The 24430-nt window shown below is 38.2% G+C and overlaps 1 protein-coding gene and 1 long non-coding RNA gene across 6 annotated transcripts in view; one reads left to right on the forward strand and one right to left on the reverse strand.

Annotated features, from left to right (window-relative positions):
* Nucleotides 1-24210, reverse strand: part of LOC144040383 (uncharacterized) — a 31451-nt gene extending 7241 nt beyond the window's left edge. Inside the window, exons 1-3 of one of the 2 annotated variants that reach the window (XR_013289719.1) lie at nt 24073-24210; nt 21357-21581; nt 18481-18708 (exon numbers count right to left, since the gene is read on the reverse strand). This is a non-coding gene — a long non-coding RNA (uncharacterized LOC144040383). The remainder of the gene's footprint in view (nt 1-18480; nt 18709-21356; nt 21582-24072) is intronic. The other variant, XR_013289717.1, reaches the window with a different exon arrangement.
* Nucleotides 2893-24430, forward strand: part of hecw1a (HECT, C2 and WW domain containing E3 ubiquitin protein ligase 1a) — a 33646-nt gene continuing 12108 nt past the window's right edge. Inside the window, exons 1-10 of one of the 4 annotated variants that reach the window (XM_077554528.1) lie at nt 2893-3205; nt 9112-9169; nt 10744-11059; nt 11548-11655; nt 12210-12304; nt 18043-18118; nt 18492-18661; nt 20454-20596; nt 20679-20779; nt 22402-23309. In XM_077554528.1, coding sequence (XP_077410654.1) covers nt 9143-9169; nt 10744-11059; nt 11548-11655; nt 12210-12304; nt 18043-18118; nt 18492-18661; nt 20454-20596; nt 20679-20779; nt 22402-23309 — 1944 coding nt within the window. In that variant the 5' untranslated portion in view covers nt 2893-3205; nt 9112-9142. Of the gene's footprint in view, nt 3206-8084; nt 8437-9111; nt 9170-10743; nt 11060-11547; nt 11656-12209; nt 12305-18042; nt 18119-18491; nt 18662-20453; nt 20597-20678; nt 20780-22401; nt 23310-24430 lie in introns of those variants that run through there. The other 3 variants (XM_077554529.1, XM_077554527.1, XM_077554530.1) reach the window with 3 other exon arrangements.

Below are 24430 nucleotides of genomic sequence, written 5' to 3' on the forward strand. Positions count from 1 at the left end.
ATGAGGTTACTACTTTAGTTTAGTTCACAAAGCCAGCGGCAGAGGTGGCAAATTCAGGTCCAGAAAGTAAAAACCCTGCCAGTTTGGCTTTAGCCCCAATTGCTAGCTTGCTAGCTCCCCAGGTGTTCGTTTACCTGCTAGGGAGCTAGCTAGCTAGCAATTGGGGCTAAAGCCAAACTGGCAGGGTTTTTACTTTCTGGACCTGGATTTGCCACCTCTGTACATGACCAAACTTAGAAAACAGGTGAGCCGTGATTGGTCGTTACTTGAGCAACGGTGATGTCATTTTCAGTCAACAGCAAAGTGGCAAAATGGCCGCCCCCCTTGAGAGGGGAAATTAAGCAACACAGTGAACCATAACCACATAATTGATGTTTAAACCCCACACATGGTGAAAAAAAAAAGGTTCATAAATTTAACAGCAGAGGTGGCAAATCCAGATCCAGAAAGTAAAAACCCTGCCACAGTTCGGCTTTAGCCCCAATTGCTAGCTAGCTAGCTCCCTAGCAGGTAAACAAGCACCTGGGGAGCTAGCAAGCTAGCAATTGGGGCTAAAGCCAAACTGGCAGGGTATTTTACTTTCTGGACCTGGATTTGCCACCTCTGCCGCTGGGTTTGTGATCTTCCTAGCTAACTCCCCGGGTGCTTGTTTACCTGCTAGGACGCTAGCTAGCTAGCACAAGGGGCTAAAGCCAAACTGTGGCAAGGTTTTTACTTTCTGGACCTGAATTTGCCACCGCTGTGCCCATGAAAATGTGTCCAATAAGCATAAGGATGAGAAGATGAAGTCTGGAGGAGACGGGTGACGTGAGGGATGGCAGAGTAGAGGGAGTGGAAATGAGTATTGAAAGGGAATAGGAGATCATTTGAGGGGGTGGGATGACAGCGAAACAGGTGGTTATCAGGGGACCACAAGTGCAGCCAACCTCGGAAGATGTAAATGCTGGGTGCTCATTTACATTCACGGAAGCAATTTCCCTTTTCCCCTTCAATCAAAGTTCCACCCACACAAAAAGTGCTATCCCGCTATGAAGTTATTGCATTGCAATTCCCTTGGCAAGACTGCTATATCAAAATTAGAACTGAGAACAATGTACAGCAGTTTGCTTGTCGGCTGATAATGGAATTAATGCAGGAACAAAAGTAGCACGGGTAAACTGTCCGTCCAGAAGGTGCCACCAGAGACCCGGCCGCTCGGTTCGCCGCTGTAATTGATGACTGTGAATAACCAGACTTCTGTCAGTTGCTAAAAGTACAACTCACATCTGTTCATGTTCTAATAATAAGAGGAGACTCGCAGGATCCACACAGAAACAAATGAACTGCCTCTGTAAGGAATATGCTGATCCGGTAGTGAAGCGAAAGCGCTTTATTCATATCTAGTGGCTCTCTTTGATACCAAAGGAAATATGGTGTCTTGCAGTTGTAACCCGGTTTACTGGCAGAGTCCCCCCTGCTGTGTCTAATCTGAGAGTGATCTAAGGGGTGGTGCGCATCTTTTGCATGAATAAAATGTGTCAACGTTGATAGCGGTGTGAAAAGAAAAGTAATTCAAAATGCTCACATACTATCAGTCAGATAGGGTGGTATACTTTTCTTTTTTTGAAAATGTATGTGCATTTACAGTATACGTTGACATTAATTTTCCATTTATTTTATAGGTTACTATATATATATATATATATATATATATATATATATATATATATATATATATATATATATATATATATATATATATATATATATATAAGTAGTGTCAAAGATGAATTCTGTTTTTGGCCTATTGGGCACAAAAACTTTTTTTTTTTTTTTTCAGTAAATGACGGGAAAAAAACAGATGAAAGGTTACTGCCAAAAGAATCTGTGCAGTGGATATTTCATAATTTTTGAATTGTGAATATGCAGGGTATTTCACTGAATTATGTTATACAATTATGTTATTTTACTTTATTAAAAACTTAACACAAACTGGTGTGTGTGTGTGTTTTAGATTAATTTAGGACATACTGTACTATGCATACAAATGTACAAAGTATAGTTGTTAGCAATATAAAGTGTGAGTATAGCAATGCAGATGAAAAGACCTATCGATATTTCATAGGAAACACACATTTTTGTATTGAATATTTGCAGTGAGTAGAATAAATAGTCTTGAATACAACAATAATCTTTTCATTATTATTATTATTATTATTATTATTATCATCATCTGTAGTAGTAGTAGTAGTAGTAGCTTTGTGTATTTTGAGACCGGGTGAGGTGATGATGTTGGGAGATGATGACGCGAGGAAGCGTTGGGAGGGGCGAGTGGGCGTTTCCTGATTGGCTGTGAGGTGTGTGTTTTTTTAGATTAATTTAGGACATACTGTACTATGCATACAAATGTACAAAGTATAGTTGTTAGCAATATAAAGTGTGAGTATAGCAATGCAGATCAAAAGACCCATCGATATTTCATAGGAAACACACATTTTTGTATTGAATATTTGCAGTGAGTAGAATAAATAGTCTTGAATACAACAATAATCTTTTCATTATTATTATTATTATTATTATTATTATTATTATTATTATTATTATTATTATTATTATTATTATTATCTGTTGTAGTAGTAGTAGTAGTAGTAGTAGTAGTAGTGCTTTGTGTATTTTGAGACCGGGTGAGGTGATGATGTTCGGAGATGATGACGCGAGGAAAGGTTGGGAGGGGCGAGGGTGCGTTTTCTGATTGGCTGTGAGGCACTTTTCTCCCAATGTATCAAGTGACGCATATTTATCTACTATCTTGCCAAAAACTGAACTTTCAAAATAATAGCGTACTTCGTCAGCGCTGGCCCAGTCGCTCGTGAACAATTTTATCCCCCTGGTTATACACGTTTTGACGACATTGTTAACACACGATGTATATTTACGCAAACTAGTTTTTTATTAAAATATTGAGTAGATTTCTCCAAGTGTGTCGACGAGGAGTGCTGTTATAACAGGAAACAGATTCCTCGTTTAGTCACACTTGACTTTGGTCCAGAGAAAGAGGAAAGGATGTGACTCCAGTCTCTCGTGTTTGTCATCAGCCCTTCATCTTTCAGTCTTTTCTCTTATTCTTTTCCAAATGGAGCTCGATGGAAAGTAGTCGGCGTGTACCAGTTCCGGTTTTCACATCCGCATCTGGAGAATGATCCACTCTCAGGTTATTTTATCCCAGGTAGGTCGACCGTCACCATTGTTGCTGTGTAACGATAGATGATGCAGGCTCGGCCCACAACTGCGCCCGTTAGCTTGCATGTTACATCGTCTTCTATTCGGAGAAACAATGACATGCCGAATAACATTCAAAACGCTGCAGGAGTAACAATAATGGATCGATTATGAGAAGGATTTCATTAATATCTTTTGTTTTGAGGGAGGGCTAATCGCGGCTGTGCTGTGACACTAATACTGCAGAAACGAAGCATTATGACATTTATTTTTTCTTTATAAATAAATAAAATAGACAGTCAAATTTTATGAGATTTGTCATGTATACATTTTGGTACCCTGCTAAATAAATCCTGCTTCCAAACGAGTAAATAAAGAGGAATTTTATTTTGAATAATAATGTCACCTTCTTAAAATAATGACCTTTTGGAAAAAAATAATAATATTATTATTATTATTATTATCATATTTTGCCTTAAACATCTCTTTAACTACCAGTACATCCGTACAGATCATTCAATTCGACCCTTGAAATTAAAGTATTACTAAATAAAATATGAATCAGTATTTGGTTAATTTTGTGGTATTTTTTTATTTATTTTAGCAAGGTGACAATAATTTAATTTTTATTGTATTCTAATTACAGTAATAGGGATGAAAACAATCTAAAGTGTTTGCTCAAGATTACGTAGCTGTGTTAGCTGCTATGCTAACTGATCAGGAAAAACGTTTTCGTTTAATAACAAAAGAAAAGCTTGGTTATTATTCTGCTTTTTTTCTGAACATAGGTTGATTGGTTTAAAAGTGACACACTCAATTATAGCTTAAAATACTTAAAAACAGAGGCGGACTTCAGTGTAGCCATGGTTAGCGCAATTAGCTTGATGTCATTTATGTTGAGTCAAGTGTCAAAAATCATAACAAAAATGTCATACTTGAAAATGTCCTAATTCTGATATGACTCACAGATATTATATTTGTGGAAGCTGTATTTGTGAAGCTAGTAACTGGAGCAAAACAATAAAAAAAATCCAACAATCCATCTTTGAAATGAACATTGTTCCAAGGATTTTAGCTCAGTCCCACTCTGTCCTATTTTTACTTTTATGATATTTTATTTATTGGCTGTTGAACAGGCGCAATGCACATTAATAAGCATTGCTGTAAATGGGGCAGAGTTAACCAAAAGGTTATTTTGCATCTGTAGTCCGCAGATGTTAAAAAGTAATCCTTAAAAAAAAAAAAATGTTGAAATTACAAAGTCAGTGAGGAAAATTTATGTTAGACTAATACAACATATTATTGGACACTTTCATTCTGTATTGGACAAGGATGGAAAGTACCAATTTACTTTCAAGGACTTTAATTATTTGTTTATACGGAGACTGTAATTTTTCATAACACTACTGTAAAATTGGGATTTCCCCCTCTTTTGTTTGGGGATTCCCCTTTTTCAAAATCCTCTTAAAAGCTGGAGCAACACATGACCTGAAAAACACTCATTATTCCTTTGTGTGAAAAATGTCCTCGTTGGTGTCATGCAAACTGATCATCTGTCTCGCCAAAATAACACTTTCACCTCGCTGTCAATTTGACAGCATGTCACCAATAACTCAACATGTAAAATTATTGTTCATATCTATTATGTTAGTTCCAGATTGTCAAAGTTTGTTGAATCTGCTTGCTATATGCAATTCTCATTTCATAAATGTATCCAGCTATGTCTTGAGGTTTCATTTCTGACTGCAGGCTACGAGCTTTTATGTCTTTACAAAAGTCAGCTTTCAACCAAGAAAGGAACATTTTTCTGCCGAGGAGCAACAACAAATGGGACACAGTAGCAGTGAAGTATGGCTAACCTTCCTCCATTAGTCGGGACTTTCAGACATGGTCACAAATGAGTAACTTATACAATGGGACAGACACAATCAAAATGAGAATGAGTTTCGTTCGCGTTCCAATTTCTTCTCATTTTAAAACTAATTTGTTCCATAGTCAGAACATCATAATAATAGTTAACTTGCATGTATTATCAAGAGCCCAAACAATTAGAAATTGGCAAAAATCAGCCAATTTTTTTCTTATTTTTTTTGCACATTAACACATGACAACAACAAAAAAAATTGACATTTAAATAATAAAATAAAATAAAAAATCGGTAAAAATTTGTCGATCTTTACCGATTTTTCTCTCTGTTGTAGATTAAACAAAAAGGACAGAGCGTTTCAAAACATTATACTATATTTTTAGTTTAGCTTATTTTATTTTACTATATATTATAATGAAGGCTGGGAAATAAAGTCAACCAGCTAAATAAAATTCATAACTGAATATAAATGATAAATTCTTAACTGAATTTACAGATCCAATTTTCTAATTGTTGTTTTTTTAAGCAGTTTTTGCTTCCTGTCTCAAAATAAGCAGATCGTTTTTTACGTGAAATTGGCAAAACTCTGCCGATTTTTTTTCCCCCCCAATTATTATTTTTTTATTATCACGTGACAACATAGGACAAAGATAATAACACCTCAAACAAAACAAAAAAAGGTAAAAATCGGTCGATATTTACCAATTTTTCTCTCTGTTGTAGGCTAAACAAATATTAGGACAGAACATTTCAAAACATTATACTATAATTTTATTTTACTATATATTTTAATGAAGGCTGGGAAATGAAGTCAAACAACTAAATAAAATTCTTAACTGAATATACAGATCCAATTTTCCAATTGTTGTCTTTTAAGCACTTTTTGCTTCCGGTCTCAAAATGGGCGTGACGGTTTTCACGCGAAGTGGAGCATCCACATTATCTAACAGTCCATATGGACAGCAATGATTGGCTGACAACCTCAGTTACTCATCTTTAGTGTAAACAAAGAGTTGAAGAAAGGCAACCATCGGAGATCATTATTGAGCTGCAGGAGGAGATAATTTCATTTCCTGCATGCTTTCCTGTCTCCTATACTGCCTGCTCTGCATGTGTGCTCAATGAATAATTATGTCATCTTCCAAGGCAATTATACGAGTTTATCTTGGGGACTTCAGAACAACGAAGGACAACTGAATATTTCCCTGGAGAATTCGACATGTGTGTCAGTGTAACTGGCTGTGTCACCCTTATAATGGGATACTAAAAGACTAATGAGGACTGTGGGGATTTGAACCTGAATGGATCAGGAAGTCCTTATTTGGCATTTGCGTATAGTCGCGTACATGCGGCAATTTGCTAATTGATTTGGATGGAATGTGTAATGAAACGGTTCCTATAAAGACGATTTTTAAATCAAAAGGCATCTCAATGAAGCTCAGTGAAATCAGCATTATTAACTCATTCACTGCCATCGACGGCTATAGACGTCAAAAATTCATTTGAGCTATTTCTATTAGTTTAACACTTTTCCCACTTTTGTTATGAATATGAATACCTAGAATGTTTTATTTTATTAGAACAGATATCAAATTTGTGATTAATCGTGGGTTAACTAGTGCAGTCATGCGATTAAAAATTGTAATCGCCCGATGCCCCTAATTTTTTATCATATTTTCTTTAAAAAAAAGAAAAAAAAAAGAAGAGATTATTAAAAATTAAATTAAAAGAAAAGATGATTAAAAATTAGGGGCACAGGCGATTAAAATTTGTAATCGTAATTAATTGCATGTCTCCACTAGTTAACTCACGATTAATCACAATTTTTTATATCTGTTCTAAATGTAAAAAAAAATAAAAATAAAAAAAAATCTAGGCTTTCATACTCTTGTTAACAAAATGGGGAAAAAAATTAAACTAATAGAAATAGTTCAAATTCATTTTTGACGTCTATTGCTGTCAATGGCAGTAAATGAGTTAATAGGCTTACATTGCCACCAAATTTGGACTTAAGCGTGAACCCGTCTGACTTAGTTCAATGCAATTAGAGCCGTGTTGTCCATCCTCAGCTCAAAACATTCGAGTCATTATCCAAGGTTGTAGGCAGTAGGAGTCATAAATCAGAATAATGGCAAGTGGCTCTTGACGTTCAAGTCCGTCTCTTTCCAAACAAAGTGGGCGGCACCATCTGCGGCTTTGCTTTGATGGACACTCGTGACTTAGAAAAAGATCAATGATGCCAAATGCGTGTCGGTGTAAAGCGTCTTTTTATCAAGTCCTCAAAAAGTGGAGAGAGCTGGTTTTAAACCAGACGGTGACACATTATCATCATCATACTGTACTGTTTTTTTCCAAGCTTATTTAAATGGTCCACATACATATATTAAATCGGTCATTGAAAATAATTTTAAGTGAACACGCTGTAGTCACAATAGCAATGTTATATGACATGATATGGATTGTATTATCGTTTGTCAGAGCTTGGAACGTAATAGACTGGTTGTCATAATGTGGTGTGGAAACTGAATGATTTGTTATGACTTGTTTGGGTCGCCCACTTTCTTTCCTTTGTTGATGATCTTTGTAAACACATCAGAACTTTTCATGCCCAAACTGATCACAACACAAGAAGTGTACCATGAATATACTATATTAGGGCATTTTTTGAGGCAGATACCGATTTTTGGCAGAAAAAAAAATACAGATCAATCTTCCGATTATTTAAAATATATATATAAAGCATAAAATTACCCTCCTCCCCAATTCCTTTTCAATGGGTGTCACGCACACACTATCGCTATTAAAATTCTCTGTTCACTGATTCTACTACCAATACTGACTGTTCCTGCGCGTTTTGGTCTCTTGGGGGCAGTGTGGTGCCGTGCATCCATGGCGTACACACTTAAAGTGAGTACAGAAGAAAGTTACAATTGAATTCTATTAGAATAACTCGTTTTTCACACATTGGGAATAATTTGTACCTATGCATAGTGTTATCTTACCCGTGGGCAAGTGATCCCACAGCATTTGTGTGTAGATATTCGCTATTTGAAGGAAAAACACTCCCAAAGTCGATGCTAACTTCCTGTTAGCATTTGAATGGGATCCTCCCTTCGATTTTAGCATTAGCGCTAGGCTAGCGATGTTTTTAAAAACGAAGCATGTTTTGTATTTAAATATACAGTGGGTGTAATTCTTAGCACCGTGTGTTTAGTTTTACAGTTAACACCAACGCAAGTGTCATTAAACAGCTTAAAGGACGCTTGGGGACAACAGAATAACCAGAATAACATATGCTACACACTTGCTAGTTGCTAATGCTACGCAAGCAAAGGGGGGGAGCGCAGCCATTTGTGTGTACAATAAAGAAGGTAAGATCACAACCACAGTCTGCTGTTAACATACGTTTACTTAAAAAAACGTTACAGTGCTGTATAAAGAAAAAAATAGAATATAGCCTCTGGAATTTTTTTTAATTCAGTCCAACTGCGGACTTCTTTCCAGGGAAATTCAAGGAAAAACAATACCGCTTTTGTCCAAAGGTCCCATTATAATTAACGAAAGCCAAATGCTGCTTTGTTCTGCTTTAACCATAATTTTTGTCTTATTCTTTTTTTTTACTACTCTTAAAATATTTTTGGGTTAGCATTAGGGCTATAACTGTTGTTGTTTTTGCCAAAATCTACCCATTTAGTTAACACTAGTACACCAATGATTTGGTGCTGTCTTTAAAGTTATGAACAAATATGAATAAATGTAAGGACCTGGAAATAAATGCTGAGATAAATATGTTCAAGTGTAAAAGTACAGCAAAAGTAAAGAAATCAGCCTTACTCTTCCAATTTGGAAGGGTGTAATAGGTATGTTTTCTTTATTTGTGTTTTGCTGTTTTTCATCTGAAAAAGATGAACTGTTACTTCATGGTTTCCCCTCTCTCATAACCGCACATAAAACTTGTGATCTACGCCTGCTTCATTCGCCGCCTCTGCTTTTGTGTTTGTGTGGTTTGTAACCGAGCACCCCTCTCCTCCTCACACTTCCCTCAGGTTTTGGTCTGCTTTGGGTTGACTGGTCATTATGCTGATGCAGCTCTGTAGTATCAAGGTCAGTGTGCCCCCTGGAACCCCGCTCCCACCACCACCTACCGCCCATGACGTTTGCCTGCTGCCAGCCATGATTCAGCTAATACAGTTAACTGCATTTAGTCCTGAGAAAAATAATCAAGGTGTTGCTATATTATTCCAACTTGTTTGGATGACAACATTGAAATCCCAATTTTGCTTTATATGTTACAATGACAATAAATAATCTATCTATCTATCTATCTATCTATCCATCCAAGTTAGAATACCATAGGCTGAATCCACATTCATTTTCTGTCCTCTCCTGTTGTGTTATGACAATAGCAAAAGCATGATTTTTGCTTTGCGTGCTGAGAAACTGCCTCTCCTCTACCAACTGCATGCTCCAAAGTGCTTCAGCATTTAACTGACCCGTCGATGCTGGCTGAGCCATGCCCCCAAGCTCCTTTCTAACTGGAGCATTCCATGATCCAAGAACCTAGGATGGGAAATTGTCTTACTTGGTTGCGACTGTAGTAAACTGCAATCACAGTGTCCATGCTGAAGTGATACAACTACTATATGGGTAATGTCACAAAATTGATACATCGATAGCCTATTGGTTTTGTAACCTTGTTAAAGGTACTGAACCCCACCAGTTTCCTACGCACATTCACTGAACCCTTCTTTTTTTGAAAAAATTATATATTAATAGAGCACTTTTAAACAGCCACGGCTGTTCTCTTAAGATGGAGCCCAGGGGCAGCAGATACAATGAAAACAGCGGAGGCCCCAGAATTGAACCCTGTGGAACACCATACGTTCAGTTACACGTGATTCAAAGATCACATATTTGTCCAAACACATTCTTATTTTGCTCGGCATAGTTAGTATGAAGGGATTGCAATAATAACAAAATCACGACGTACCATCACAACAGCGTCAGATCATCACGAATCGTTTGATTGACCAATTTCCACTATTCCAACTAAACTGTTCAGGTTACCCCTTCTACTATCTGTTTTTTCTAAATTTCAAAATAAATACACAGATTTTTCCCCCCTCGAATTTCTACATTTGAGTGATTTAAACCATTCCAGCTTTAAAATGTTCAGCTCATCCCCAATTATAATTATTCTTTTTTTAAAAAAAAAAGATTTTTGCCCCCCCCCCGCCCCTTAATTCTACATTGTTTGACCGATTTACACCATTGCAACTTTAAACTATTCAGCTTATCCCTAGCCACAATTATTTTTCAAAATAAAGGCCCATTATTAAGTTTTCATTTTTTGACTGATTTAAGTCATTCCAACAAGTATCTAGCTGATCCCAACCACAATTATTTTTCTTAATTATTGGGGAAAAAAATGGATCGATTGAAATCGTTCCAACTTTAAATTGTTCAGTTTATCTATACCAACATGTTTTTCAAAATTTTTAAATAAAAGCCAAGAATTAAGATCTCCCCCCCCCCCCCTAATTTCAAAAAATTTTGACTGATTGAAACCTACCACATTTCTTTCTCAAAATTTCAAAATAAAAGCCCAGAATTCTTTTTTTTTTTTTTTAAATGCTATTTGTATAACTGACAAGTTCTTGCTGTGCATTGCATTACAGAACCTGTACCAAAATCGCCTTTTTGGCCTGGCGGCTATGGCCTCACCCACCCGCAGCAACCCGGGTCGCCAGCGCTGTAAGGATCGTCACAGCTATGGGCCAGACACCTATGCTGTCGGTGGTCTGAACCAGGAAGCCTTCATGTTGGGGTTGTCACGGTCAACCAGTGACACTGACCTGGTCTCCCCGGACACTCGCTCCACCCTCACCGTAAGCTCTTCTCACTACACTATAGGCCAGTCCGAAGACCTAGTGATCGCATGGGACATCAAGGAGGAAGTGGACGCTGGGGACTGGATTGGAATGTATCTTGTCGGTGAGTGAGTGTGAGAATGTTATGATTATTCACTGGCATTTTTCTTGTTTCATAACAAATTATGTAAGAACAGCTATAGTCAACTATTTAAAAAAAAAAATGTCAGAGTGCTCAAGTAGGAAAGTGCAAGACTCACTGGTTGTTCACACGTTCTCATATAGGTCAACGAAAGTTCAATCTGACACCTCCTGACATAAAGATGACCCAGGATTTAAGATATCCAGCACTCTAAAACTTAACCCAAAAAGAATGGATCAAGACATGATTATTGTTATTGCAGTGGTTCAAAAAGATTATATATGTACAGTTGGCGTGGGTCCAATCCCATCAGTTTTTAGTCAATTTTTTTGCCCAAGTCAGCTGAGATTGGTAAACACTGAATGGATAACAAGAGAGATGCAACAATAGCCCATTAAAATGTGATTAGGGTATCTGTGGTTCAAATCAAATGCCGATTCAAGTCTTAGTGGTTCTTTCTCTTTTTCCAGATGAGCCTTTGTCTGAGAACTTTCTGGATTATAAGAACCGAGGCATCAATGGATCTCACAAAGGACAAATAGTTTGGAAAATCGACTGCGGTTCTCACTTCAGTGACTGTAAGTTACTTTCCCAGCAATTTTCTTGTCCCTTAGGAAAAGCAAAAGATTTTTTTTTCTTTTACTAGCCAACGATATTTGATGTTTTAAATGTTATTTGAAAGTAAAACATGTACGGTATTTATTTTCATAACACTGAAAGCGCTGGAGTACAAATGTTGCCATTTTGAATCTTTTGAGTTTCAAACTGTAGTCTAAAATTGTCTCTAAAATATCTTTCTTTACATTTAGAAGCCTGCTGGAAAAATAATAATTTTCATTAATACCTTTTGTGGTTCCTGTTCACAGGCTGCATAGACCAAAATATACAAACAATTGATTTTAGTCTAACGAAGGTCAGCTAGCTTAATGCTAACATACTGTAGACAGGATAACTGAAATTAGCATAGATGTTACATATTGTATGTAGGAAGCTTATTGTTGGGGACAATCTCTATCTTTTCTTGCTTTTTTAATGTTGCATCTCTTATACTCTTCTAGTAGACAGTAAAAAAATTTTGTTCTGTTAGTTTATTAAATCCCCCCCTCCGATATCTTCCATGTTCCGCCCACAGCTGAGACACCGGTCTGCTTCAAGTATTACCATGGCGTCACTGGAGCGCTGAGGGCAACCACACACAGTCTAACCATCAAAAAGGGACCAGTTCCTGTGAGTATATCTTGAGTTAACTCTTTGACTGCCAGACGTTTTCATAAAAGGGATGCCGTGGGTGCCAGCCGATTTAAGCATTTTTGACTGATCTTTCAAGGTCCACAGAAAATTATGTGTTTGGACTATGGAAACATACATACTACCAAATGAAAGATTGGACTCTCATCTTTCATCAGAAAAAAAAGTTTGTTTCTACCTTATTCCGTTTTTCAGTAATCAACAATAGAAAATGGTTAGTTTCACCTCTGTTTTGAAAAAAAAACGTCTTTTAACGTCTTTGGCACTCCTCCATAGGATTTTACTAAACGTTATATAACGTTTTTGGCAGTCAAAGAGTTAATACTCAATGCTGCTTTCTTAAGATTCAAAGGCCTCGGTTTCCTGATTTATGCTGCATTTGCTTTGTTTAGCATCTGTGCTTACACACTGCCCACTCATCCACCACTGCTGGGTTTACTCTTGTCAGTTTTGTCTTCAGCATTTGCCGGATACCCTCTTGAGCACAGCTGGCAGTATTTGCCAGTAAAAGATCATGTCCTTGTCGCTTCAACAGCTAATCGTATTGGTTGCTCTGTGTGTGGTACTGAATCCCGAGGAAGTGTGCAGATGGCAAGAAACGGCTGTTAAACGGGAAATTAATGGTTCACACGGAAGTCATCACTTGTAATTTTGTTTTGATTTGTCTTCGAAAGATGTGGAATTAATAAGAAAAATAATATTGTTGAAACTTTGCGGTCGAAAATTTATTACGATTTTTTTCCACAGGAAAGTAATATCAAGCACATTCCATTAGTGATTAATGAGATTGTGGAATAATAATTGCTATTTTATATTAAATTGTATACGGTCAACCCGTTTATCATGGTCGGTAACAATTTGCAATATAGAGAAAGAATGAGAAAAACAAAAAGCAAAACATCACAATGATGCTAGGAATGTAACGATAACGGCAATATTGCGATATTAAAACTGCCACAATATCGTGGTCATCATGTCACGATATTTAAAAGCAGCACATCTGTTAAAAAGGCAGGTTGTATTCCATTTGTGTAGTTCTGGCACCCTCTGTTGGTTAGCTTATTAACGCAATACAATTTTAAGCAGGAATGTTTTGGCCACTAACTATTATCTCCGTCAAAAAAAACATTACTTTTCGCCCGTTTCAGCCGAAAACAGCAATGTGAACTACACATTACTATACATTCTATACTATACTTTGCACATGACAATGACATGTGACAAGCCTTTTAAAAAAAATATTGTGATTTTTTTTTGCAGTTTTTATATATCGCCAGCCTCCCCACAAAATCGTGATAATTATCGTATCGTGATATTTATTGTCTTATGACGCACTGAACACTTTTTTCAGATCAACCAATTGAGCACTGAAAAAAAGAAGAGCAGAACATATTTCACAATTATCTAACAAAGTGTCATCATCTGTGTTTACCTTTAAGTCACGCGGTTGCAGTATCAGCATTTTTTTTCCGACTCACTTTGGTGCATCCGCTTATAGGCGTTGCGATTTAGACTTCAGAAATGATTATTCTACAAGTGCCTTTTTTGCGAGCCTTCATTCCGATCTACAAAGTTGTTCTCAAAATGTTGCATCCATTTTTTAACACTGACCTCAGATCACGTTTTATCTGCTGGTTGAATCTGACTCGGTTCCTCAGTACATCCATCTGCATCAGGCATGCTCCATATCTTAGCTGGCGACGATCAGACCTACTCACTTCAATTTTGAGCTCTTACTGTCTACCATGACAAAGTGCATCATGACGGCTTTTGAACCATGAACCACTTCTGACATTATCTTGACTTTATCGCATGCTGGAGCAAAGCTTGAGTATAGCATCAGAGAGGTTAGAGGAACATTTTTAATATGTTGCATTGCAAATATGGAACGTCAGTCTTGTCATTCCAAAGTGTTTTATCAGTCAGACCCGGGAAGGGATTGTATTTCCATGTGTGCCTTTCCAATCTGCTGCTGCGGGCACTTTGGAAATGCTGATGGAATGAGAACTTGATCTATACTCGCTTCTTCAGCACAAAGGAGTAAAAATGAGCACTGATAGGAAAACCGGAGGGTGGAGTCAAGATAACAGAGGACAGTCCAGTCTAGGTAGACTGGAATGAGGTGAATCGCTTCCAGTCAATCCACATAGGCAGGATGTGTAGGACTGGTTTACTTCAACTGGTCAAACTGCTGCAGACAGAGAATCGCATCAATGTGCGCATGTGATGGACTGCATGTGTCTTCAGCTGGGACTGCTACCTCCCAGCCAGCAGGGAAGGAGCAGCAGAAAAAGGATGAGGCTCTGCTGGATTGCTTGGGTAAAGCTCAACATTTTCTCTTGCTTGACATATCGGCCTTCTTTGCTCAACTACGCGATTTAAGAACTGAAGAGTATAATGTTTTGTCATCACCATTAAAAACTGATTGTGGGAATAGCATTCCCACACATATGTTATTGGGATTTTTATCCTCCACACTTTCTTTTTGCCGTCTAACAACTCCCACATAATACTTCCGATTTACGCTGTTCAAATTTCAACTTGCTTCACCGTTAAATATCAACTTTTCCTTTATTCATTTTCAATGGGAAAGTACCACTTTCCACCCCCGCTACCTTACATATAACTTATCATCATTACCATACTGCTCGGTGGCACAGTTAACAAAGTGCATTGTCCAGTAACCAGAAGGTCATAATTTATCCCTCAATTTACTTCATAAGCATTCAAATCTTAACATTCAGCTTTCCCATGCAATTCCTTATGAAATTGCACTTAGACTAGTTTGCTTTAAATACTGTATAGGATAGAGGTATTTGATAATGACATATTTGGGCAAAAAATGATGTTGAATAAATAATATAGTGATCTTTTGTTTAGACAGTAAGCACATTTTAGTGCAGGGTCATCAGGGATGAAATAAAACATCCCACTACTAAGATATATTTTCACTATGTTGTCAGTTTTAATCACGTTGTGCTTTCTTCAAAGTCCTATCAAATACATAAAAATGAAGATTACAATATAGAATGAGAGTTTGAATAAAAAACAAAGTCATTTTAATAATACAAAATAAGAGCAGCGATTTTTAAATGCTTTGGCACGATGCGTGAGTTATGTTGCAATTCTTACGCAATAGTGTCCAGTCTTGTGATGGTAATTACTTTCTGGTAAGTTGATTGATTTTCTACTAATGGCTTTTTTTTTTTTCTTGAACGTCAGATCAACTTAATGGTTCTTTGCCTAGCAGCATATTAGAAACACCACGAGACATGATATGGCCGTCAACAGATCCACGTTAACAGCAATTCCGCAAGCCGACGCGACTTACACTGCACTTCTTTGTCTTACTTTGAGATTCAGTCAACCTCTTTGTCCTAAAAGCATCAGGATGCATTAAAGGAATGGAAAAAAAATACCAGAACCAGGACATTGATGTCCAAGTTATGGTGTATTTAGAGCAGATACACAGCCTTGTCCCTTCCAGGCTCAACATAGTTGGGTGTAGTAATATTTTATGTTTGAAACCTTTTCAGCTCTTACATAATTGATGACATTTTGTCATCTTTACATTTTTAACCACCTATATGACAGTTGATCGTATATAAAAGTGGCGCAGATCTGTGGGCTAAAAATAACAATAAAAGGACATCTGTGCTGGCGCTTTTCTTTCAGGCTGTGGTAGCCGAGGCAGATTAGCATCTCATTAGACCAAATTGCTCCAAACATCTGTTTTTTACTAATCCTTTTGTTTTCACTGCGGTCTCTGTTTGTTGTTGTGTTTGCTTCCACGCAGTCTTCAAAACTCATACAGCATTTGGGCTTTTTGGAATAAAACCTTTCAGAAAGTCACCTAGCTTAATGCTAACAGTCTGACTCACTGTCACATTGGGTTCCCATAAATGATTAACTTTCGTCCTGATTTATAAAGTATTTATTATGAGAATTGTTTAGTAAATGATATGATGACGTAGATGAACTACATTCTACAACCAAAATGGAAACCACTACAATCTCTTCAAAGGCTATTTGAGATGTACTGATGAAGCTATTCAATTGTGTAGACAGCCTTTTCCCATTAATACGAAAGTAAAAACAAAACTGCACACCATGCCTTCAAGACCGCTTTTTTTTTTTTTACTTTAAATTCGTGTTCAGAGTAAACAATGATAAAATGTATAGAAAAACATTTGCTATGGCAACAATATTTACAGTCCACTCCACTTCCTGCTCTCTCCATCGATTACACTGACGCTCTCCCCCCCCCCCCCCCCCTCCTTTCTTTTCTTCCTTACTGCACAGTGTCAGAATAATGAAGGCAGCGTATTGATCACAGAACTCTGTCAGCCAGACTGAGAACACGGCTTGGAAATTAACTGTGAGAATAGACCACAGACATGAACATAAAGTGATGTTTACGATTAGTTTGTGACCTACTGTTGATAAATATTTAAAGAATACAATTGGAATATCATTTCAATTAGTATATTATATATTAGGGGTGTTAGAAAAAAATCGATTCGGCAATATATCGCGATATTACAGCGCACAATTCTCGAATCGATCCGATATGCGGCCGAATTGATTTTTAAACATTAATTTTTTTTATGGGAATATTCAACAAAACGTCTTACTTTAGGGTTAGGATTCACACATTAAGCATGGAAGAATGTTATATTATTGGAACAGTAAGCCTTAATATTTTATTTCAGTGCTGTTCAAACATGAAACCGACTGCAACACGTTTGCTAAATGCATTGGCTCAGTTATAAGCCTGAATTTTCAGATAAATAAATATATTTTCATACAAATCTTACAGTGTACATGTACAAGTTTAATGATTAGCATTTTCTAAATTTGAGTAAAAATAAATACATTTAAAAAAAAAAAAAATCGCAATAATCAATCGGTATTAAATCTAATTGTGACCTATGAATCGTGATACGAATCGAAAGGTACTAGGCATTTCACACCCCTATTATATATGTACGCCATGTATGTAAAACGTCTTTTTTGGGAGGGATGTAAATTACTTGTGGATTTTCATGTGGAACATACAGCATTCTCATTTCCTTACTATCCATATGCAATGCCTTCAGTTATTTATATTCCCTGCCTTCTTATATTTTATGTATTTATTTCTCAGTACTGCATTTTGCCTCAAGTTTATTTCTAGGTGTCATTAACTCATTTGCTCTCAAAAACGTATACATATGTTCTATTTTAAATATCACCATGCGCCCAAAGACGTATTTATAAGTTTTTTTTGTTTTTATGCAAGAGTATACAGAAGGCTTTGATGCAGCCTCTGAACTGAAGAAAACGTTTGAAGCAATAGTAGTTATTACAAAAACGTCCAGCAGGTTGCAGCAGAGTGTAAGAGATCAACCGGGGCTATGTTGCGACAAGCTGTTTCCTCCACTGTTTTAAACAAATTTGTGAATAATGATGAAACCTAACTAATAGCTATTTTCTAATGCTAATTGCTGCGAAACAGATAGAAGTATACTTTTTTTTCCTGATGAAAGAATAGACTCTAATCTTTCTTTTGGTAGGTTCCATGTTTTCATTTTCATAGCAATAGAACAATACTCTGTGGGCCTGCAAAATCAGTCAAAATCCAGTTAAACTGCCTTAGGTTGCTTCAGTGAAATTAGCTGGGAGTGAATGAGTTAACGTTCAGTCTGATTTGTACGTGTGTTTTCTTACTTCGGCAGGTGTTAAAGCCAGTGGTCAGTCCTGAAGTCAACCAAGGACGGGGCAACAGGAGACTCATTAACTTTTCACTGTCAGGTAGGAAATCAACCTCTCCCTCTTGACACTCGCATCCAGTGCCCTTGAATCAATGGCACTCACAGACGCAATCTTTTGACCTCTAACTCTCTTAACATCTCCCACTGTCGTGTCGTGTCGTCTCTAAGAGCAGCGGTTGACCGAATCAATGCACTTGTTGTCATCAGTCTAATCAGGATATCTTAATTAGTAGTTTTAGTTATAAGTGCACAAGTTCAGTTGATGTGATGCAGCTCTTGGCATGTCAGCATGGAGTGAGCATTATTAATTAATTTTTTTACTATTTGCGTAAGAAGGACTTTTTTCCCCCTCATAACCATTACAAACATTTTTGTATTATTCCTCTCTTATACTCCACTGACCTACACTGCAGACCTCCAAGCAGTCGGTTTGAAGAAGGGGATGTTCTTTAATCCAGACCCGTACCTCAAGCTGTCCATTCAGCCCGGCAAGCATAGCATCTTCCCTTCGTTGCCACACCACGGTCAGGAAAAACGCTCCGGCGTCGTTTGCAACACCGTCAACCCTCAATGGAATGTGGAGGTACACACACACACGCGGATACTTCCCATCTGTGCTTGTCATCGTACCTGCCAAACACGCTCCACTTAAAATCATATTCGTGCCTCACATACGCCAGAGGTGAAAGTGCTGTTATTGAGTAAGTGGAGAACATTCTGAGTGCTGCTGGAAGGACGCCGTGTGACACAGATGCAAGAAGTGGTATTTGTGCCAAGGCCCTCCTCGTGAAAAGAGATGTTCTTTCAGTCAGTTCCTTCTCTGTACATTTTTGTCTCATTTTCATTAGAAAGCCAAAATTTGAACAGTAGAGGCTGGACTACAGGACATTTTACCACTAGTAAACAAGCCCTTGTATGTCATTTAACTAAGGCAGAACAAATGAGGGAAAAGTATTTTCACTCTTTGAGGCAGCACTTCAACACAAAGCCATAGAATTACACTTGTCTGGCCTTTGGGCATTAGTCAATTAAGTCAGATTACCTCTAACCACACACTACTGAAACACTCATACACTCTACTCAAATGCTATCATACAAGCAACTGAAACACTCTCATACATAGTAATTGTCATGATTTGTGTTTGTCTGGATCCATTCCCGAGAGCATTTCAGTAGTATATAAGTGTGTGTGTTTGGGGGGGATCAATAGTGAGTATTAGAGCATCTCAGTAGTGTGTATGAAAGCATTTCAACATATGAGCCCTAAAAAAAACTATGCCGTTTGCATGAGAACGTGTACAACGCTCTCATACTCATAAAACAGTTGTCTGTATTACAGCATTCCTGTAGTGTGTATTTTTTTTTTTTCAGTAGTTCATACGAGTGGGAGGAAATTGCGAAATTGAGACTTTTCAGTCGTGTGTGTGTGTGTGTGTGTGTGTGTGTGAGAACATTTCAGCAGGACATATGAGCAAAAAAAAATCATCTGTTGTGCGTATGAGGGCATTTCAGTAGTGCTTGAGTGAGAGAGAAAATAACAGTCTTAGTGCTTTATGAGAGCATTTCTGGAGTGTACGAGTGGAAAAACATTAGTAGTGTGTATGACATTTTTTCAGGAGTGAATGAGAGCATTCTGTCACTGGATATAAACAAAAAACATCTGTAGTGTGGAATGGTTTGTTTCAGTAGTGTCTGACTATGAGAGCATTTCAGTGGTAAATTATTTTCACACATTAAGTTCAAATTGTCTCATCAAATATTAAAAGAGCTACTTTCAAAATGTAGATTTTTTTTGGGGGGCGGGGGGTCAATCTCCTTTCTTACTGTCATCAGATCTCATCCTCCTTTCTACCCCCATCCTCGCTTATTCCTAGCATCCGCATCACTCTCCCTCTACACAGATGAGCACTTTCAAGCGCACACCCGCTTCCTCCAAGCCTCTCCACATCCTTGTTTATCGAGTTAGTCGCTCACTCTCCTCGCACAAACACACACGCGGCCGTCTGCTGCCTCCCTGGCTCATACTTTTCAATTATTCACTTCTTTTTATCTTTCTCCTCTATCACCGTAGTTCTCCCAGCACAACCTGTCTTCACTTCCTCCCAGGATTGGTTGACTTTTTCAGCAGTCATTTAGAATGCAACCAAATACATATTTAAACTGCAGTCTGTGTCTTCTGTCATAATTCCCCCCCTTCTTGGCCTTGTGCTTTTGCGCATCCACCCAGCTACACGCAAGAACTCATTTAGAGCCAATCACGTCAGACGCTAAACTCATAGGGTCAACCTGATGAGCGCAAACATTTCAAGTAGCCCTCAAATCCAATCATGCAGAGCGATTTGATTGTCACTATGCACTTTTCTTTGTTTCCTCAGAGATTTAACTTTTTGTCGCTACCCACTGATGTTCTGGAGATCGAAGTGAAAGACAAGTTTGCAAAGAGTCGGCCCATCATCAAGCGCTTCCTGGGGAAGCTGTCCGTCCCTGTCCAGAGGCTGCTGGAAAAACATGCCATTGGGTAAAACTGGTTGAGTTTTAGAATCTCTTCTATGAGGCAGTTTTTTTTTTGTTCTTTTAATCCCACTCTTTATTGTCAACAGGGACCGGGTTATTAGTTACTCTCTGGGTCGCAGGCTACCAACAGATCATGTGTGTGGACACTTGCAATTCCGCTTTGAGCTCTCCACCTCAATTCATCCAGGTACTTTTTGTCACACTGTCGTGTCCCATTATCCTCCCCTTTTCAAGAACGTGGTCTGCACTTAGTGTGTGTGTGTACGTGTAGGTTCTTAAAACCAATTAGAGGTGGTGCCGTGCTGGGCTAACATTATCAGTCAATCAGTGCCAAATGAGGTGGAGAAGTAAAGCCTAGCAAGGATGATTATTTTTGACAGTTGGAGCAAGATGATGTGATTTTACATAAAGGGGGGAAAAAAGTGTTGTTCTTAGTGTAATTGTGGATTGTTTACACAAGGATCTGATTGAAGTACTGACAAGCAGTCAGTGTTTTAAGTACATTTTTTGCATTTCAGCTCAGCCCCTTTATGTCGAACAGCTAAAGCTTACTGCCAGTCGCTTATAGCTGCCAAATGTTTTGTTGTCAGATCTATTCTTGTGATCCCAGATCTGTTTGTGTTTTTTTATATATTTTGTGTTGCATTGTTGGCAGTCAACCTGATGAAATTCTCCTCATACATACAGTTAGGACTGGTATTGTTTTGCACTTAGATTATGTATTTTAGATAGTTCACGTTCAAGTCATCGGTCTTTTTACTCACCCTGAATGGTGTCCGTGGTCTGTGAGTTTGTTTGTCTTCAACTGTTGGTGCTATTGAGGGATGAGAAAATGCATACTCCGGATTGACAGTAAGAGACAAACTGTCACCACAGCATGAAACTTCCAAGAGTGTAATAACACTTGGCAAGTGTTTTCTCATCTCTCGTCATTGCCAACATCTGTTGTCTTTTGTTTGCTCGTTTTGGGCAACACCAAAAAGGAAATTCTGTGCGAGTATATAAAAACAAAGTGTAAATAATTTGATAGGTGGCGTTTTTTGTGGTTGAAAAAAACAGTCTGAAGAAATATTTAAAATCTAACAAGACTTGAGAACTAGCGTAAACTCAATCATCCTTAATTTTATTTATTTTTATGTTGGCTACAGTTGGCCAGTTTCACCTAGGAATGTACTCACTTTTGTTGCGAGTGGTTAGACATAAATGCCTCTGTTTAGTTATTTTATAGGACAGTACATTTTCACTTCTGTACAAACTGTACATTGACTACTTTACATTCTAGCAAAGGACCAAACATGCCTAAATAAAAAATAAAAACAGATATACAAAATATAATTCAAAAAGTAAATACAAACAAAAATAATTTAAATGGAAATAATTGTATTAATAGAATTAAATTACAAAAATGCATATAGACAGGTATACATAAAAAATAAATACAAAAATATAAAAATAAATGTGGAAATAAATACAAATATAAATGTGTATGTCAATCAATAAATAAATATACGCTCTGTTCTCATATTCATTTATTTCATGCAGCAGATGTTGTCAGCGGGAAATTCGTCATGAAATGTTATTGAAATGAGGGGGTGGTCCTAATTGTGTCTTGGGTTGGACTTAGCCGTTGCAAACTGCCATTCAGCCACTAAATCCGTGTATAAAACATGGACGGCCCAAACATTGCTTTGACGTCGTCAACCTGTTTTTAAAATCAACTTATTCGACTTGGTCGTCTTTTTTTCCCCAGCCATAGTTGACAGAACTGTAAACACTTATACTGTACAATTAAATGTTTTCTCTTCCCAGATGATGAGGACGTTTCACTGGTCATAGAATCAGCCTGCCCTGAAGGAGGAGTCAACGCAGACGTCAACGATGCTGCTAATGCACCCGATGATGACACATTAAGCGTGGGACACGATATGCCCGACCTCCCTTTGGATGCCCCTCCTGACCCTGAGACACCAATGCCCCCATCCGAGACCCAACCTAGTGAGACTGCGGGGCTCGAAGTGTCTCCAGAAGTAGACGTAGCCACTATGGAGGACGAGAGCACGGTGAGAGAGGAACCATCTGCAACTGAGCCTCAGGCAGACGGCGAATCGGCTGACAGCACCGCAAGAACGCTAGTAGGGGGAGAATCAGATGAGGGGCAGCAGGAGGCAGAGGAAGCACAGACTGAGGAGAATATGCCACAAGTTGAGGAGGGGATAACAGTAGAAGAAGATGACAAGAAAGCACAATCAGATATCCCAACTGAAAATACTGTCGCAGCAAGTCCAAACAACGATACAGTGACTGCAGAGGGCAACGACACATGCCCGGATTTACTCACGGGAACACCCGACGTATCCCCCGGAGCCGAAAGCAGCAACGGCCCCTGTCCCTGTCTCTTCTCAAACTACCAAGTTCCCCTCCGGCGTAAAACCCGCCCTTGCTCCCTGCCGGTGTCGGAGCTGGAGAACGTGATCGCCTCGGCCTGCGGCGAGCCGGAGACGCCCCGATCGCACTACATCCGCATTCACCATCTCCTCCACAGCCTCCCCTCGGCGCAGCATCGAGCGCCGAGCCAGGAGGAGGAAGAGATCGAAGAGGGAGAGAACATAAGCACAACTCAGGACAACACCTCCACATCACCAACACTTAAAAACTCCAAAGACAGAGAGGAGGAGGGCCAGGAAGATGAGGATGAGATAACCCAGTCACCCTCTCAGGTAGGACTTGAAGAATGACTAACGCACTGATCTATATATATTACTGGATAGTCGATAGCCCATACACGCCCATGCAAGCCGTTAAAGCCACAGGGCGGCCATCTTACTCCTCCCATCTCGTGAACAGACTAATGTATAAGCTGTACGAATACGTACAGATTAGACATATACAGCTCATAGGCTCTTAGTATAGGGCCGGGGGCGGTCTCTATTTTTTAACAAGTAAAAAAAATTAAAATTTACAAGTGGACGGTATGTGTTGCTTTGAAGACCCCCTTTTTTCTTTTATCACTCAGTTCCTGTCAAGTTATGTGTGTTACTTCACCACAACTCTGCCCAAACTTAAAAAACTGCTCGATGAATTGTTGAGCGCAAAGGACAACTCGATTATTTTTGTTCTTTGGTTATTTATTTTCTTAAAGATGGTATGGCGGAACAGTTGAACAGGATTAATTTGGAAGAGGTGGGAAAAGGTTGATAACCTTTGAAATAAACAGAAAGGGTATATCAAAATAAAATACATAGTATTTTTACCAAGAGCTAATAAAGAATATACATTATACAATGCATTGGATTTACCCATTTTAAAAGGTTCCTAACACAAAATTATTCAGAATTAAACTAGCATCTCAAACAAAGGAATAGTATAGCAACTTAGAGTTGACTTCAATCTCAAGTTCAGTCCAGCAAAACAGTTTCATCAATTTAAATAACCAAAATCAAAATCAGCAGGAAACATTCAAACTCAAAGTCATTTTCCTACCAGTTGCGTCTTGCAATTCACCAAGAGTTGTGGTGATAACGGCTTGTTTGCAGGAGGCAGGTGAGAGGTGAGAGGTGAGAGGTGAGAAGTGAGAGGGCTAGCTGAGCTACTTGCAAACATTTCAATGCCATGTGCTTTCCATGGGTGCGCAGGTGAATGTGGTCCTTCTTATAGCACTTCCTGTTTCCAGGTTTCACTAGTTGTCTGTGTGTGCTCGCCCTCTGGAGGTTGGGAGGGCATGCTGAATGTGCTCAATGGGATCATGGGATGATATTGGTGTTTGATGCAACAGTTCCTTAGACCCCAATATTAGATTTGGCAGAGGCATCTTTTGTTGAATTAAAGTTATAATTCTTCA

This window comes from Vanacampus margaritifer, chromosome 20, assembly GCF_051991255.1.
Source record: "Vanacampus margaritifer isolate UIUO_Vmar chromosome 20, RoL_Vmar_1.0, whole genome shotgun sequence".
Classification (NCBI taxonomy): Eukaryota; Metazoa; Chordata; class Actinopteri; order Syngnathiformes; family Syngnathidae; genus Vanacampus; species Vanacampus margaritifer.